Source organism: Orussus abietinus, unplaced genomic scaffold (genome assembly GCF_000612105.2).
Source record: "Orussus abietinus isolate OABI.00-Male unplaced genomic scaffold, Oabi_2.0 scaffold49, whole genome shotgun sequence".
NCBI classification, from domain to species: domain Eukaryota; kingdom Metazoa; phylum Arthropoda; class Insecta; order Hymenoptera; family Orussidae; genus Orussus; species Orussus abietinus.
Genome location: NW_019394595.1, coordinates 532721 through 550265, shown reverse-complemented (window position 1 = coordinate 550265; position 17545 = coordinate 532721). Strand labels below are relative to the sequence as shown.

Here is a 17545-nt window from a genome sequence, read left to right as displayed (position 1 = left end):
CCATTGCTTGCACTCTATTTGCTTTTCGGCTTTTAAGGGTTCGCCTCTCTTTTCGTGCCGACCCGAATACAAGGAGATAGTCCCCGGCAGATCGGCATATCGCGGTGGAAGGAAACGAGGAAACCAAAGGAAACGAGTTTTTCGTCCCTGGAATGCTTACTCGAAAAGTAGCCGGGACGTTTTGTCGTTGCATCGAAGAATTCGGTCTTATCGGAGACGATATCTAACGAAAAATTGACCGAGCGTTAAAAGCGATTACACATATGATACGCATTATTCGCATGGTAACGATATTCGTGGAACGCGAGCCCATTGATAATAATGCCACTAATCGGCCAACCGATAAAAGTTAACGGATTCGCCGGCAACGAAAACCACGATTGCGGCAAGGAAGTCCAGTCACTCGGATTCTTTGTAAAGCATTATTCGTCGTCATTAAACGTCAGGATTTCCTTTCGCCGCGATTTCCGAGAGGAACGAACTTCTTCTCGAATTAAAATATTCCAAAAACTGATGTCACGGACGAAGTTTAAATTTCATTAAATCCTTTCGTACGTTCATTACGGCCAGGAGAGCCAAGTCGGTCGACGAAGCGGAAACGTGCCAAACGGAGGATAAAGAGCGAAGCGATAGAGACGTCGAGCCGTAAGCTGCGAGATAAGGAGGGGTATAAAGGATATTTGCCGAGTTAAGGGTCCCGGACCCCTTGCTCGGGGTAGCTCTCGGGGGTCGGTCCTATTTACCGTGGATGCTCGCCTCGCGATTGTTCTTTGGCTTCGGGGGTTGGCAGCTGGTCCGCCGCCCGATCGAGTCCGAGTCCGGGACCGCGGCCGACCGGGGGAACTCGGGGAACGAGAGGGAACCGAGTCGGGGGCCGCGCTCGCTCTTGCTCGCTCTCGATCGGACGGTCGACGCCAGTCGACGCCGCGCCGTCTGCCCGGCGTCTCTTCTTCCGTGATCATCGGTGGTCCCTTATTTTTCCCGTCCTCGTTATTTGGCGCGATTTAGTGCTTTCTCGTCTTCGACGTGGTTTTGTTCCGTGGTTTCGCGTCCGTGACGTTCCTCGGTGATTTCTCGTCTTTGCCGGTACATTGTGATTTTGAAACTGGCGCAACACGGTGGTCCCTCGTTTTATCGGGTTTTTCAAGTTTGACGTTTCCGTCCATTTGGCGCCACGCAGCTTCCCGTGTCTCCAATTCGACGGTTCTTGCCATTTGACGCGGTTTACCCGACGCCGAGTCGATCGCAAAAAGCGGACTCGCCCGATAACGGAACGCGCCTCCGTCCATTCCGGGGGACGAGGAGTCCCGCCGGTCCACCGGGACGCGGCTCCTCTCCGGAGAGCGAAAGAGGGAAACGGGTCGGTCACTCGGAGATAAGACCTCCCGTCGCCGTCGTAGCGACCAGCGGACGGGAGAGGGCGGAGGATGCGAGCGGGAGGACCGGCATGGAGCTCAACGGGAACCACTCGCTCGACGAGTACCCTCGGCACTTCCCCAGGTCGGCCACGGTCTTCGCCGCCGTCTGCGCCATCGTCTTCAGCGTCGTCGGCGTTCTAGGTACCTCGACTTCGGATCTTTCTATTCCTCTTTGCGCCCACGAGGTCGATCTCGCTCTCGAACGCGCGTCTTTCGGTGCTGGAAACGATTTAATCGACTTAACGTTTTAATCAACGATAAAATCCGCGAGGATTCAACGATCGTTAACGAGAGCTCTTCCGCCGCGTTAAGCGCCGCTGGCCCGCCTTCACGGGTCTCTTTTGTCAGAAATTGATTAAACATCTCCGATTACATCCTTGTATTTATTTTCTATTTAGGATTGGATTTTGAGAATCATTGCGGTAAGAAATATCGAATCAAACGACAATCGGAAATGAAGAGAACCGTGCGCGTTTTTTTTTTCGTATAAGAAAGGAGAACGGTTCAAGGCCAATAAGAAATAGATATCACGGACGTGTTCAAACTCTTGTCCGAGGAAAACGTTCCTCGTGCAGTTAACGCTAATGCGTGTCCTTTTCAACGCTTTGACAGATAAAGACGTTTATATATGGCCACCAAATGGATCACCATTGCCTGAGTACGCTTTGATGAATTGTGCCATTCACTCGGAAATCGTGAAAACGATTTGCCTTTGGTTTCGTACGATAAACAGCGATGCGATTCGGTAACGAGACACGTTGGACTTTAAAATTGTGACAACGTTTCGGTGATGTCGATTAGATGTTAAGATTCGTTGCAAAACCGTGTGACGAGTAACGCGCGTGGTCCCATCGCAACGTAAGAAGTCGTTGTTGCGATATCGACGAAACGATTTCCTCGAGAACACCGAGGAGGGCCTGGGCGATGCATTGCAGCAGTCGCTGCGGTATCGATATCAACTTTGGTATCGCTAAAGCGAACAACGAGAGGCACTGTGCTCGTCCAGACGGCAACGAGTACCGAGAGTTCTCGCGAACGCGTTTTCCGACCCCGATTCCTCTTGATTCCTCTTGATCCCGCGAAGGGTTCGACGGCTTCAATCGAGGTGATTTTACAGGTAACCTGATAACGGTTTTGGCCCTCCTCCGGTACGCTAGACTGAGGAGGCACGCGACCACCGCCTTCGTAATCAGCCTGAGCGTCTCCGACCTGATCTTCGCGGGGGTGAATCTTCCTCTAACTGCCAGCAGATACTTAAACGAGGCCTGGGTCCTCGGGGAGACTTTATGCCGCATCTTCCCCGTCTTCTTCTACGGCAATGTCGCCGTTTCCTTGCTCAGCATGGTGGCGATCACGGTGAACAGGTGAGGCTGAAGATACCCCGTTGTTAAATGATTATAACGCTAAAATTATCGACAGTTTATATATACCTATTTCTATTGGGGTTGGTTTTTAAATATAACTTATGCTTTGGTCAAGCGAGGGCAAGTAATGGTCGATTTAGAATGGGCTATAGTAGACGGAATTATTTTTAACCCTTTCGTTCCGGCGCCGCTCACTAAACAGAGCCCCGCGTCGAAAAGGTACACATTGCGCGGATCTGCAGGTCCTTTGATGGACGCCGGATATATCCAGCGTTCGTATCTGCAGATTTATCGATGAAGGCTGGATGGATGAATAATGCGGAATTAATGTTATACGTATCACAGGAAACGCGGAAAGATCGATCGAGGGGAGACGAGAAAATTGAAGAGATACTTTTAAATAAAAATGTTGAAATCGGTACTTTTAGCGGTAACGGAAGGTTCTCTTCAGGTACGTCCTGATCTCCAAGTCGGAGATCTACGCCAGGCTGTACACGCCGCACGGCATCACGGCTATGCTGATCGCCATCTGGACCCTGAGCTTCTCGTTGCTGATCCCACCCCTGGTGGACGCCTGGGGGACCCTGGGCCTGGACGCGGCGACCTTCTCCTGCACGATCCTGAAGAAGGACGGCAAGAGTCCGAAAAAGTTCCTTTTCCTGCTGGGCATCGTCGTGCCCTGCGTGGTCATCATCGTCTCGTACCTCTGCATCTACTGGAAGGTTCGCGCCAGCCGCAAGAACCTGGAAGCCCACGGTCGCAGGAACGGGAATTGCGGATTCAAGCGAAGAGAAGACTCCAAGGTGACCAGGCTGATGCTCACCATCTTCCTTTGCTTCCTGCTCTGCTTCATGCCCCTGATGCTGGTCAACGTGATCGACGACAAGATGAGGATCCCGATCTTGCACGTGGTCGCGTCCGTCCTCGCCTGGGCATCCTCGGTCGTCAACCCCTTCATCTACGCCGGGACGAATAAACTCTACAGGGAAGCTTATAGACAACTTTTGTGTCGCTCGACCGGAAAACCGCCGACCGTCGTTGGTCCAAAACCCACTCACTCGCACTCCAGCAAGATGTCCTCGCAACCGACGTAGCGGCCATTTCCGGGGCTCCTCTTCCTGAAGTTGCTCTTCAAGTATGAGTTGGCCCTCGAAGACGTTCCCTTGACTCTGGACGTTTCTTGAAATGCCGGGGAGATCCGAGGTGTACCGACTTATCTTGCAGGAACTTTTGCTTGCGTCTTCTTCGTGACTGACGAGATGACCGCGCGTCGACAATAGGGATGCGACGAGTCGAATACTTTACCGACTCGAGTTACTCGAATTCGAACGCATTGCCAATAAGAGCTTGGACTCGAGGCGATAACTCGGAACGCATACATTCGACGCGGTGAGTTGAGTCTATTGCGAGTTGGCGAGGAAAACGACTCGATTAACGAGCTAAAATACTCGACTCGTCGCATCACTAATCAACGCCCAAAACATAATTCTTGGGGTCAAATGCCATTTAATGTACAACCTGGTTCGATGTTACATCGTCATTGTCGCTATTTCAAGACGTGTGTATATATATTACATACCCCGCGCCCACGCGTGACCTTCCGATTCGTTAATTCGTGGTGTCCATTGTAATGGGAATTAATACGTATATAATTAATGTGTACTAAAATTAGTCAGATCGTTGCGTGCATTATGTTCGCATTCGGTGAAAAACATTTGAGATCGGCATTGGTCTTCTCCGGTGCTTCGAATACAAAGGCGGTGAATTAAGTATGTATGCGTTAATCGGACGTCGACGTTGGCGACGACGCGAGACATTTGTTCGCTAGAATTAATTAAATTAGCGAGATGCGATACCGAGTAAGTCTCGTTAAACTTTGTACTTGCTTCTCCCTCCTTGGTGTACCACATTGAAACGCGTAGATTCAACATCGACGTTGATGTTCAGGACGTACGAGCGCGCGAGGACCGGAAGTCTTCGAAATCTTTGATGTCGGCCATTACGATATAAATATAAAGCATAAAATATAGAAATATTTCTCTGCATTATGTACAACTTTGCCGGCTTAATTCCCTTCCTTCGTATAAACGTTCGGTATTCGTTGTACGGATATGGAACGCCAATCGGTGCACAATACCGCGTTTGTTGTGTAACGTTCGAATGTACCGATTTAAACTTAAAATCCAAAAATGGAATGCATGAAGTTGAACGCAATAAATCGCGCAAGTATCTAATATCGATGATTAAAAGATCTAGGTACTATAACAAAAGGTATAAAAACTCATTCATATAATGACATCTGTAAAAATACTGCCTAGTTACTTCAATTAAGTTTAAGACTCGATTATATACGCAAATCGATTGAACACAAGGGACTGAACAAGTTACGCAGCCTTAACACGAGCAAAAGCGCGTATTACGGAGCGAGAATAAAATAAAGAGATAATCGAATTTCCCCCTTATCTAGGTTGCGTGAAATCACGTGCAAGACGTTACGTTAGATCTCGTAAACACCCCCCGACACTGGTACATAGACTTGTACAAGCACGAGTAGGTCGCAATTAAGTACGTGTACCCGTTGGAATGTATATAAAAATTCTTAAAACTAGATGCTGCTCTAGATCTCTTAATTCAATTCGAGTTCCGGGACGTAAGGCTCCGTGATGGCGGTGATCGGACAGATGCTGAGAGTGTCCTGCAAACGAAGAGAAGATCGCGTTATGAGGGTGAAAAAGAGGAGCCGGAATATCAGGGTCGGAAAGAGAATATTAGGAGCCACAATTACCAGGCGAACCAGCTCGTCGAAGGACGGCCGCTCTTCAGGGTCAGACTGCCAGCAGGAAAGAACGACCTCGTAGAGCGGATCCGGGACATCGGGTGGTCGTCTGGGTCGAAGACCTCTGGAGACGGCTTCCTCCAGGTCGCTGTCGAGCTCCAGATCCGCGTAAGGCGTGCCTCCGACGCTGAGCATCTCCCAGATGAGGACGCCGAAGGCCCAAACCACTCCCGGCTGGTGGTTCCTCCTGGAGTTTCGGTCGAAACACTCGACGGCGGTCCATCGGATATACTTCAGGTCCTCCGTGGAGTGCTTGGCCAGTCCATGGCCAGTAATCTTCGGGATCCAGTTCTCAGCGATGCCAACGGTTCTGGCGCAGAGACGCTCGTGAGCGATTTTTTGGGAGGCCAGGTACCTCAGCCCTTGCGCCACGCGGGCTCCGATAGGCAATATTCTATCAGAAGGGAACGAACCACCCGACCGGGAGTCGAGCAGATGATCCTTCAGGGTGAAAGGCGGCATTTCGAAGACGACGTACAGGGTGTCGGGCGTTTCGCAGGTGCCCGTGAGTCCAGCGAGGTATTCGTGCGACCCGGCACGAATGCACACGTCGAGCTCCCGCAGCATCATCTTTTTTTCCGATCCCCTCAACAATCCATCCGAGATGCCGTGGACGCAAACCCTGGACGGTGTACCATCCCTTTTTACAGTGCCGGAATGGATCGTACCAAAGCGACCCCTTCGAAGAACCACGGCGTCCACGGAGAGGAAATTTCGCGGGATGCTCCAAACCTTGTTCTTCAATTCGTGATAGTGATCCGCTCTCTCGGGAACGTCTTCGGGGATGTACGCAACGTTGTCGACCTCGTAGATCGGCCCTTGTAGGGTCAGTTCTCGGCGCTCGGACAGACTTCTCTCCCGGCCCTTTCGATGACGGCGTTTCAGAAGTACATAGAGGAATATCGAAGCAACCAGGAGCGTTCCCAGGATGCCTATGGCCACGCAGAGGACGATCGCCGTGGAGTCCATTCGCGCCTCCGCTGAATGCTGTAAATACCGTGTGCCTTCTGTTAAATCCGAGTATCCGTATCGCATTTCGTCTCTAGCTCTGGACACGATTGCCGCTCCTATTCGAGGGATCGGTGCGCCTGCCATCAAAGGTGCATTGTAGTATCCACCTACGTATCCACCGTTTCCCACCGTAAATCGCTCGTATTTTTCGAAATCGCGTGCCTCGAATTCTCCGGTGACGTAGTATCCCAGGCCTTCCTGAATCGAGTCGTTATAATTTGGGAAAACTGCATCTGCACCAAATGGCGGTATTATTCCTGGTCGAACCACGACCACCTGATATGCGCTTACGGGTCCGTTTTCACTACAACTTCTTGTCAGTATTATGGTCACGGTGGTGTCACTCTTTCCCAATAATTTTGGTGGATCGGGCTTACAAGGAGGTCCAATGGGTGTCCATTCTACTGCATAGGCAGGTTCGCCATTTCCTTCCTCGTTTACGGCTGTAACCGATACGTTGTATTTGGTTCCGGGTTGGAGACCTCCAAGCGTAGTTTCATTGGATGTGCCACCTTGTATTCGACTCTCGACAGGGGGTAAAGGTTCAAAGGCGTGAGTGTCGATGGATACTGCTCGGACTTTGTATAACGTCACGTTACCATTAGGTAGAATAGGAGGTTCCCACGTAATTTTAAATTCATCCTGTTTCATTCTATTTACTTGTATTCGCCTCGGTGGACTTGGTCCTGTAAGAAGAAATAAATAACTTATAAAAAAGAGAGATTTCTACGTGACGTTATTGCATGACATTTGATATTTTTACCTTTTTGACTCGTGGCGTATACACTCACAGCCTCATGAGATCCACAAAAGGCAGACGCATCAGTGACGCATGGAATTGTACAAGCACGTGACTCTCCATTCCTACCGTACGTGCTACCACAGTAGCATTTTTGCCCATCCGTCAGCCCAGCGAACCTGATTAAAATTAAATGTATTAAAATATTAAATGTATCAATTTGATAAACTAATGTAATATTTTTTAATACACCTACTTGTAATACCGAGACTGGCATTCTGCAACGCATTCCAAAGGACTACTGGCACGATCGAGGGCTAGGAAAGGAAGGTCCAGGTTCGACTCCAAGCTTTTAAAGCAACCCAGATACTCCAGAGCCATCGCGTAACTCTGACTTCGGAGCATTAAGACCATGATAAAAACTATCCATGGTGCAAACATCGTGTCGAGATATTAAATCAAACTCAACTTTACGATAACTTTTTAACCATTACGGTCCGATGACATTGTGCAAATACGAGCATTCATTGAATAAAAGAAAATATTATACGTATGTATAGAATAGCATGGCAACATTAATAGTCGATGGACTAATTTACTTCGAAGAACTTGTACTCACTTTCAAGCATTAAATTTTCTTAAGCATACCGGAAAATATGCGACGCGCCACACCTGCATTAAACACTGTTGACTCTACCTGCGACGAGAAAGTGCCAGCGCATCAACCAGCAATGCTTCCCGAATTCCAAAGAAATGGATCATCAGCATTAAAAAACGGGATTGTGCGACTATCCAAGACGATCAACGACTCTCCATTTCGTTCAAAATCAACCGCGTTAATGTTTTCTTGCTTTTACCGCTACCTGATCGATATCTCGATTTTTCACGTCCAATGACATCTGCTCAAAGATTTTTCAAAATATCGAGCTCCCAGCAGTCTCGGGAAGGAATAACAGTTTGTAACAGTTTTTAGAGAAGAACCATGACGGATATTTGCGACAGGTGATCGGACAAAGGCAGGACTTGGTCGGTGATCCAATCGTGTAATTATTCCGAGCACTCCGAGTCGGGCTGGACCGGGCGCGGCATCAAGAATGACGCCACCTAACCTAAGTCAACGGATTCGAACGTACGCTACGACTACAACTTTATATACTCTGTTTCTTATTCCACATTCACAACATTCATTAATAAACGGTGAACCGTAGAAATAAAGAGTGGCAGAGAGTCCCATGTTCCTCATATTTTGCAACTATCGAGAGTTGTTTTCACCTAGCGGTTATACAGCAAAGCTGGTTCACACTTAGCATGAACGGACTGCTTTGTGACATGACAGATTTCGACGTTACCTACTAATTTAAGAACTCGCGATATATACAGAGTGTAACAGAAATGGTGGAAACGGTTTATAATGCGCTATCCTTGTTGAAAAAGGAATCAAAAAGTTCTCTACTATTTTTTCCTACAGAGCAATAAGTTTAAAAACATTTCCGTGTACTGACTCCCTTAAGTAGTGGAATCAGTATTGACGAAAAAGTGAACGTCATATTGTTTTTATTTATTCCACTTAAAAAATGCGAAATACATTTTTTAACGCCAAGCAATTATCCAAATTGAAACCTTCTAATTGTGTTCTGTTAGGAAATTACGAATACGGAATTCTCAGATCTTTCTTACTGAATATTCATATCTTAAGAAAAAGATATTATCTACCGCAATGGTTGAGCAAATCGCTTCGTGAGAAGTCTTCCAGTTCATCAGTCCGCCCTTCAGATTGACTGGGAGACGTTCCCAATTACATTCATTACTGCGTTGCTCATAACTCCAACTCTTGATTTCCACGATTACTCACCGGTCGAAGTATCGACCGAGCAAATGTGAGTAGTTATAAGGCAGGGAAAATTTGTCCGTCTTTCCTGGGAGCGCTTGCAATCGATCATGTCCTTCATTAATGCGAACACGATGCGCCCGAAGCGGCGATTCGAATGCGTCAAATAAATTTAAATATATTCTCGCATTTTAAAAGCGAAACATTACCGTTTTATAATTCCCCTAGTAGCTCAAAATATTTCTTATATTTTTTATATATTTAATGCATATCGTGCCTTTTGTAAATATTTGGCAGACATTTGAAATATTTTCAAAACATTTAGAATATTATTTTCATAATATTTGTATAATGTTAGCTCCACGTTTTATAAATAAAAAGGGGCGATCAAGGAAGGCGCCGAACTGGAGCCATGTGGAAATAGATAAAACCAACATTTTAATGTATCAGTACCTTATCATCGAATTACTCAATACCGCATGAAACACGCCTAAGGTCATCCGTTTCGACTGACGCGGATTGTTTCCGTTTTAGAATATCCTTCCCGTATTAGGTATGCGTAACTAGCCCAGTTGGTCAGTAAGTTCCAGAAGGTCCAATTACGGAATATATTGGGGCATGTTCAAGCACGACAATTTCGGTGATTTCCAGCACGCAGCTTTCTTTCTCGGCAGGAAGGAAAGCACGTTAAGGCCTATAACTCTACCGAGTTTCTTGATTCGGATACGCAATTGCCAATCCGAGATTAACTAATCGTAGTTAAGAAATTTCACGCCAATCGCTGTCGGTGCAACCTGCCTTAAGGGAAATCGACGCATTTTTCCAATAAGTAGCCAGCGAGTCAGCCATTGCCGAAGTCCTGCGCAAAAATAGAAGGCAAATTCTTAAGTTCCACGCGAACTTAAGACATCCAGGGAGTAAAGTTTCGGAGCGTTAAACGCTGCGGCAGAGTCGCGAGTTCGGCGACGCTGGAGCGTGGCACAGGGGCATCCACGCGGCAGCATGTGGAGAACTCGCAATCGCCGCACGTGCCGTGACCGGATTGCAGTGCCGCGAACCTATCGTGCCTAGGTTCGCCCATTCCGTTCAATCGGAACGGTAATTACTCGACGGAGACAGCCGGCGACGCGCGAAGGTAATCGACGATCGACCCCAAGGCCGATTCGCGAGACGAAAATCGAGCGGCGTCGCGACATCGGCCGAGTTTAATTCAGTCCCCGGAGAGACATTTCGACATATTCGAGCATTTTCGAGCGGCGATGGCGGTAATCGTCGAGAAGTCGACGGGGAGTGTTAATTCCCCGGAGTAGCGGAGGAGGTCGAGCGCCATCCCCGCGAAGACTGGCGCAAGAGGGAGGGTCGGCAGGATCGTGCCTCTCGAAATTAAATCTATGATTAATTTCCGTATGCAAATCGGCGCGGGATCGCCTTTCCGGGGATCCCGCGAGCCGGATCCGGAGAGAAGATCGATCGATCCTCCTTAAAGCTGGGTACACATGCGAGTACGATGATTTCTTTCGTTACCTGGTATAAGTCCTAAGACCAGGCATTTCTTTCATTTCGTCTTGCCTTGTACGGTTGTATCCTTTCGTGCTTTGTTTCCTCCGTTTTAAGGGTAGAACCACCGGTCGATTTGTTTTGGCCGTGGTCGGCCATCGAAAACCAGTAATTTCTTTAACATCTTTTAATAAAAAATGAAATTTCATGAGTATCGGAATCTTTCTTATAGCTTCTATATCGAGGTTCCGAAGTTTGCCGAAAAATCGACCCCTCGGATGCCACTTTCGTATCCCCTTAAGATCTCGGCACGTACATCCAATATTCGTCTTTGTCGCGCTTCTCGAGGCGTTTGCCGCGTCTTCGGTCTGCGGTCCGACTCGGGCCTTGGGGATGGATTTCGAATCGGGGCGGGGGCGCAGGTGCCGGCCGAGGAGGAGGTCTCCTGAGCTCGAGTCACGCGATCCGCCTGGGGGATGCAGGGGGCAAGGGGTGCTCAGGGGAAGTCAGGGTGGAGTCGACGTCGGTAGCCCGTAGTCGGAAGGATGAAGCCCACGGCGCGGCTCGGTCTCGCTCTCTCCTTCCTCTGCGAGGTCCTGCTCCTCGAGGACCTTCCCCTCGTCGAGTCGCAGCGGAGCCACGCGCGCCAGGGCCTCGGCCGCGAGCCCCCCACCGTCAGGATCCCCGGCCAGGGCGCGCTCCTCGGCAAGGAGGTGCGTCGCCGACGACCCCGACGACGTCCGTCCCCGCGCCGCGAGTGAGCGACCTCGGGTTCACCGGGTTCACCGGGTTCACCGGATCTCGTTGCCACTTTCTCGCTACTTCCTGGTTTTGGGGCGAAACGTTGCCCGTGGCTTCTGCCATGTAACTCGTAACCTGGGAAAACGACCCTTCTCGACGCGTTCGCTAACATGTACTAGAACTACGGCCATCTAAAACCGGTCACTTTGACTGGGCTTGGTAGTTCTAGGGTTAGAGGTTTGGAAATTGTAGGAAACGTAAACTCGCGCGGAGAATCGGAAGGCGCGAAACCGAACCTCCCGGGATAACGGAAGCCCCGATTGCCGATAGGTGTTCCTGAGCCGCGCGCAGAAGGTGACGGCGTACCTGGGGATCCCTTACGCCCAGGCGCCGCTGGGGCCGCTGCGCTTCGCCGCCCCGGTGCGCTCGCCGCTGCCCTCGTGGACCGGCACGCGCGACGCCTCCCGGTACCGGCCCTCCTGTCAGCAGCAGGTCGCCCGGCGCAAGCTCCACGAGACCCTCTACCTGCGCCTCCTGCCGCCCGACGACCAGCCCGACCCCGGGTTCAGCGAGGACTGCCTTTTCCTCAACGTCTTCGTGCCCGACGGTGAGGCGAGACCGCCGATCTCTGTGATAATTAGACAGGGAACGCACTTCCGCGTTTCCTCCGATAACTCGATTTTCCCTCAATTCTTTTCTGAAGCCGATTTTTCGATTCTTCTTAGACACAAAATGTAAAATCCCAAGAGAAGTATCGGATAAGTTGTATATCCGTCCTCCTTGTCCTGAATGCTCGAGGAGGACAAGAAGGACGTTTTGATTGCCTTAAGAGAACGTCATAAGATGTCATCCGTACAGACAATATCGTTTTTCTCGATGAAGGACCCGTGGACACCATATCTTCTCAAACGCCGGATAAATTAATAACGTATTCCTCGGCAATGTTAATCCCCCCGTTTTACTCGAGCATGCAATTATTTCGAAAGAAATTTCGTTGGAAAAAAAATTTGCCCGCGAACTCGCACAACGGCTCGATAAAGTTCCGATATGAAGAATTAAGAGCGGCGCCCTTGAGGCCTCGTGGGAGGCGCTTCCGGGATAGATGAAAATCGTTTTTCGAGGTAAAAACGCGAAGGAAATTTTCGATTCGCGCGATAGTCCTCGGACCGAGCGATTTCCCAGTTTTTTCCGCTCGAGAAGTCTCACCAGCTGCACGCAATGTCGAGGTAATGTCGAACTCGGTAATCGCTAAGGAGCTCGCACGGCCAGGTCGGGGCGGAGTGCGCTCTCTTGGCGATCGATCTGCCGATAGGACCGAACTTGGCTCTTTCTCATTTTTTTCTTCTTTTCTTTGAAGAGGCCTACCGGCTTGCGGTCGATCCGCTCAAATCGGTTAAGTCAATACCGCGTAGCCGAGGGGTGGCGGGCGTTGCTCCTAAATTATTCGGCGCGCTAACAGGCGTGGATCCGACTTTTAATTCGTATCGTGATCTGGAATTATTTATGGCACCCCGTGGAAACGAAAAACCTCGCCTCCTTGCTCTTCTTCTCCCTCGACGCGAAGATATGCGGAGGAATTTCCGGACATAAACGTCTTTTCTTCTTTTTCTGTGCCGCGCAATGTTAGCGATGGACGCATTAATGTCTACCAATGTTGGTAAATTGCGTACGGCGCTCTAATTTGTTCACCTCTCCCATTGCGTGCACATTTTTCGGTATCCGATGGGAACGAAATGCAAAACCGTGATATCTCGTGACCCGGCATTAATGTTACGTTAATCCCGCGTTATCTCGAGGTGCTACCGTAATAAACGCGCGACTTAGGAGTCACGCATGTACTTTTCATTTTGTTACGTTAAACCGAGTCCCCTCGATGTGCACTAAATGAAATAAGTTAATTCGATAGCGACGATAATTATTTTTTCTTTCGCGTTATCAGTGCCTCCTCGTTGCACGTTAGGGACGCCCGTGGACGTAAGAATATATGGACGAAACCCATGCCAGAGGAGCGAGTGTCGGAGTAAGGCCGTTTGCATACGTACCCGCAAGACCGGCGTCGGCACCGACTTTTCTGCCATAAGCAACGTAACTTTCATTTATTTATATTATTACCATCGATAAAGAACCGGTGCTGTGAAAACGGCGGAAGGGGGGAACACGGAGGAACGATGAGAAGGTAACCAGATTGGAGAGCCGAGATTTTATCTTCCCGATTGGCTGGGATATAGTTGTCGCTATAGTGACCTACCAACCAGGAGGCTGAAAAATGGACGCAACAATATGGCTGTTCTATCCCTCTCTTTCCGATGCGCAGACTTCCCTCTGGTCTAAGATGGGACTTTGGGCTCCGTCCATGGGGACGCCAATTCTTCGCCGCCATTTTGCGTCGCGTTCCGAGAGCAAGGCAATGGCCTTTAACTGCTTAATAAATGCGAAACAAAGGAGTCGCGCATATTTCTCATTTCATTCTCATGTCGCCCCTACCTCGCACATGCGAGGATACGCGTTTCAGACGTTCATTCCGCAACTCGCGAGAACGATAATTAATTCGCGGAGATCTCCTTCGGCTTCTCCTTCGAGCATTTCGTCGTTCTCCGATCGAGCACCATCGATCCGCGTCGATGCATTCTTGAATCATGCATCAAGGGGACATTCCAGACCTTAATAAATGCAAAACGGAGGAGTCACGCATGTACTTCCCATTTTGTTTGTCATCGCCTCAACCCGCAATGCAGATCGCATGGTATATAGCGGTTTTCTTGCTCCACTACCCCAAATAAAAAAACACCCTCTACAAAAAGCGTCTCCACGAGGAGACTGAGAGATTCCCCGGTTTCCTGGCGCCCTGTTTCGATCGAAACCCCACATTCCGTGTCGACGAATTTCAAAATCAGCATACATACTGACATACGTAATACGGAGATACGCAGATATGCAGATACGTGCGATTCCATTTCCCGAGTGGCTCGGAAACTCTCCTGCCCGAGTAGAAATTATCGATCGCGGTTAAACCTCGAAATCCTCTGTTCTTTTGACCATTTGGTTTGCCAACGGCAATTTTTAGCGAAAATTTAGCGCGCAAAGTTAACGTTCTTTAAAGTATCATCGCGTTATTCCTTGGGGCCTTTACAACCACTTCCGCATTGCAGTCTTCATTTACGATTTCAACGGATCACCCGAAAGCTCGAGCGAAAAAAATGCTTCGCCTCGGAGGGCCATTTGGTCTCCTCGACGGGGACGCCCGGGGTCATCCCCCGGTAGATAAAAATCAACCGTGGCCGAATCACGGCGAGGAAAACCGCGGGAGGCGTCGGTCGATAAAAGTAGTCGCGGTAACTGGTGCACCCGGTGGCACGCGATCTTTTAGAGCCGTCGGAGATGTCGAGATACGGCCCGACTCCGGTCACGAAACCTACCCCCGAGTCCGCCATCCCTTCGGCTGCGACGCGACCGTGACTGCGTCGCGGTGACGACGACGCCGCCGGCGAAGACGGGGACTCGAGATCGCTATCGGCGCCCGGCCGAATTAGGGTCAACCCGATCTCCGAATGGCAGCTCGGGGCGCGATCAAGCGTCGGCGAGGTCAAGGCGTCTCCGGGAGCGTGGCCGGCCGAATTCGAGTCACCGGTTGCCGAACCAGTCGAGATTCGCGGATAAGCGAGCGACGCCGACGACGCCGCTACCCGAAGCGAGGAACTAATAAGCGCGATATCGATCCCTCTGGGAAAAAACTAGCGCTTTCCGGTTACGTTTCCATTGTCGGAGCGGTGGCGTGCGGTTTCTTCGGATCTCGGCGGTTCGATTTGGGTATTCGCGAGGGGACGAAGGGGACGAAGGTCGATTCGCTATGGCCGACACGTGCCGGTGCCGGTCCGACGACTCCGTCCACGGTATCCGACCAGCGTGATCCAAACGCGCGTAACGCGCGTTACGACCGGATACGCGAATCGGCCTTTCCTCGCGTTTCGGTGGCACCGTTCACCCTTTCGGACCTGCGGACAGGGTGAACGCGGCACTTTCGCAACCTCGGAGAACGTAATGTCCCGCTCGCCCTTCTCGCAGGAGCCCGCCCGCCCGAGGGCTGGCCGGTGATGGTCTGGTTCCACGGGGGTGACTTCAACACCGGCACGCCGGCCATCTGGGACGCCTCGGTGTTCGTGACCAAGCAAAAGGTACGCTCTAGGGTAGTCCCGGCGTCGCTTCCCGATGCTTGTCCCTGGTGGACGAGGACGTCGCGTCTCAGGGCGCCGTCGACGGTACAGATCCCGGCTCCGGCAGGTTCTGGTGGTGACGGTGGCTTATCGACTGAACATCCTGGGCTTCTTCACGACGACCGACGCCGAGGCTCCGGGTAACTACGGGATACTGGACCAGCTGGCGGCGCTGGACTGGGTGCGGCGCAACGTGGACGTCTTCGACGGGTCGCCGGGGAACGTGGCGATCGCCGGGCACAGCTCGGGAGCGATCAGCGTCGGCCTTCACCTGGTGAGCCCGCTGAGTCGTGGCCTCTTCTCCAAGGCCATCGCCATGAGCGGGGACGCGGTGGGGTCGGTAGGTTCCCCCGAGGCCGAGGAGTCCGTCGTCGACCTGGTGGCGGAGAAGTTCGGCTGCTATCGGCGGCCGACATCCGCCCTGATGGAGTGTCTGCGCCGCGTGGACGGGGCCATCCTGGTGCGCGAGACGGCCGACATCGAGACCTGGGGGCCGATCGTCGACGCCGACACCGTCAACGCGTCGGAGCCCTTCCTGCCGGAGCACCCTCGGGACGCCCTGGCTAGCGGCGTCTTCAACGCGGTTCCCCTGGTGACCGGGTACGCCAACAACGAGCAGGCGCTCGCCTACATCGAGGGCGTCGTCGGCGCCGAGGACGGCGGCCTCTCCCTGACGCGCTTCGAGGGCCTGGTGGTGGACGAGGCCACCGCCACCGTGGAGGAGCCCGACGAGAACAGCACCTGCGAGTCCAAGCCGAAGGTGGTCGCCGACGCGGTGCTCTTCTTCTACAAGCCCCATCCAAGTACCGAAAACCGCACCTTGCTGCGCGATCGGTACCTGGACATGCAGACGGAGCGCAGCTACGCGTCCGGGCTAACGTTCCTGGCCGGCAAACTGGCTCATCGCCAGCAGGCCTACGTCTACCGGTTCGACTACCGGCCGAAGACGCCCGCCGTGACGCGAGACGTTCCCGAGTGGGCCGGGGTGCCGCACATGTTCGACCTGCAGTTCCTCTGGGGCCTCCCCTACGCCCTGGGCAGTCCGGTCCAGTGGAACGCCGCCGACAAGAAGATAGCGGACACCGTCATGACGACTTTCGCCAACTTCCTCCGTACCGGCACTCCCTCCCTGCCGGTCCCCTCGTCCGGGAAGTGGGAGCCCTACTCCGAAGCCTCCCCCGGCATTCTTCTGATCGACCGCACCGTCGAAATGGCCGACCCCAGCCAGGTCGACTACAAGGCCTTGGCCTTCTGGAACGAGTACTACCCCTCGGTCCTCGTCGAGGCGACCAACAACTGCTGCAACGTCACCGACGCCGCCTCGACCTCGTATCCTGGGTTCGCCTCCAGGCTCTCGGGTGCCCTCCTCGTCGCGACCCTGTCCCTAGGAGTCTAGTCCATCCCTGGTCCGTCCTCCGTCGCGCCAGTGCCTTTGGCTTCCACCCCGGACGTCAGACTCCGGCGATCTTAGACCATAGATATTTAGACCTCGCATTGCAACGAAACGCAGGGTGTTGCATCGTGTACGAGGAGAAAGTCAGATCCAATCAGACTTTAGACCATGTATGTACAGACTTCACCTTGCAATGGAAGAGATACACGAATGTACCACGTGAGCCGTCACCTCACTTACAGAGGTAGAGGTGACGCGAAAGTGGCGTCTAAGGGATCGCGTTTATGAAACTTGTCTCCGAACCGGGTGTACCGAGTAGTTTCAAACTTTACGTGAATGCAGAGGCTATACGGAAGGCCCTGGCACCATGAAATTTCAATTTTTTTTTTAATTTGTTCATATTTAAAAACAAGGCTTGGCGCCTTAACGCGTTAAAACCGTTCCGCTCGAAAATTTGGGAATGGGATGTCCAATACGAGGTCTGGATATACATGGTCGGATCCGGCA

The 17545-nt window shown here is 51.4% G+C and overlaps 2 protein-coding genes across 3 annotated transcripts; one reads left to right on the top strand and one right to left on the bottom strand.

Annotated features, from left to right (window-relative positions):
* The first annotated feature begins 941 nt into the window (after positions 1 to 941).
* LOC105700665 (fatty acyl-CoA hydrolase precursor, medium chain) lies at positions 942 to 17508 on the top strand. Its single transcript, XM_012426724.2, has 7 exons — positions 942 to 1559; positions 2536 to 2782; positions 3234 to 3468; positions 11320 to 11406; positions 11765 to 12041; positions 15497 to 15606; positions 15713 to 17508. The coding sequence occupies exons 1-7, from the start codon at positions 1448 to 1450 to the stop codon at positions 17039 to 17041; spliced, it is 2397 nt and encodes a 798-aa protein (XP_012282147.2). The 5' UTR covers positions 942 to 1447; the 3' UTR covers positions 17042 to 17508.
* On the bottom strand, positions 4272 to 8523 carry LOC105700701 (putative tyrosine-protein kinase Wsck). Of its 2 annotated transcripts, XM_012426824.2 has the most exons (5): positions 7988 to 8523; positions 7625 to 7685; positions 7393 to 7547; positions 5568 to 7315; positions 4272 to 5477 (listed from the first exon to the last, which is right to left on the bottom strand). In XM_012426824.2, exons 1-5 carry the CDS (start codon positions 7995 to 7997, stop codon positions 5409 to 5411), a joined length of 2043 nt encoding a protein of 680 aa, XP_012282247.1. In that variant the 5' UTR covers positions 7998 to 8523; the 3' UTR covers positions 4272 to 5408. The 2 variants fall into 2 exon arrangements, with proteins under 2 accessions (XP_012282247.1, XP_012282246.1); XM_012426823.2 differs by having other exon boundaries at positions 7625 to 8523.
* Positions 17509 to 17545: the final 37 nt, after the last annotated feature.

What these genes read in the sequence shown, in the direction of transcription:
- LOC105700665 (XM_012426724.2), top strand. Translation starts at nt 1,448, where the DNA reads ATGGAGCTCAACGGGAACCACTCGCTCGACGAGTACCCTCGGCACTTC. An exon ending in CAGCGTCGTCGGCGTTCTAG is followed by an intron (nt 1,560 to 2,535) that starts GTACCTCGACTT and finishes GTGATTTTACAG; the next exon opens with GTAACCTGATAACGGTTTTG. An exon ending in TGTTCGTGACCAAGCAAAAG is followed by an intron (nt 15,607 to 15,712) that starts GTACGCTCTAGG and finishes CGGCTCCGGCAG; the next exon opens with GTTCTGGTGGTGACGGTGGC.
- LOC105700701 (XM_012426823.2), bottom strand. Translation starts at nt 7,809, where the DNA reads ATGTTTGCACCATGGATAGTTTTTATCATGGTCTTAATGCTCCGAAGT. An exon ending in TGCCAGTCTCGGTATTACAA is followed by an intron (nt 7,548 to 7,624) that starts GTAGGTGTATTA and finishes AATTTTAATCAG; the next exon opens with GTTCGCTGGGCTGACGGATG. An exon ending in ATACGCCACGAGTCAAAAAG is followed by an intron (nt 7,316 to 7,392) that starts GTAAAAATATCA and finishes TTCTTCTTACAG; the next exon opens with GACCAAGTCCACCGAGGCGA.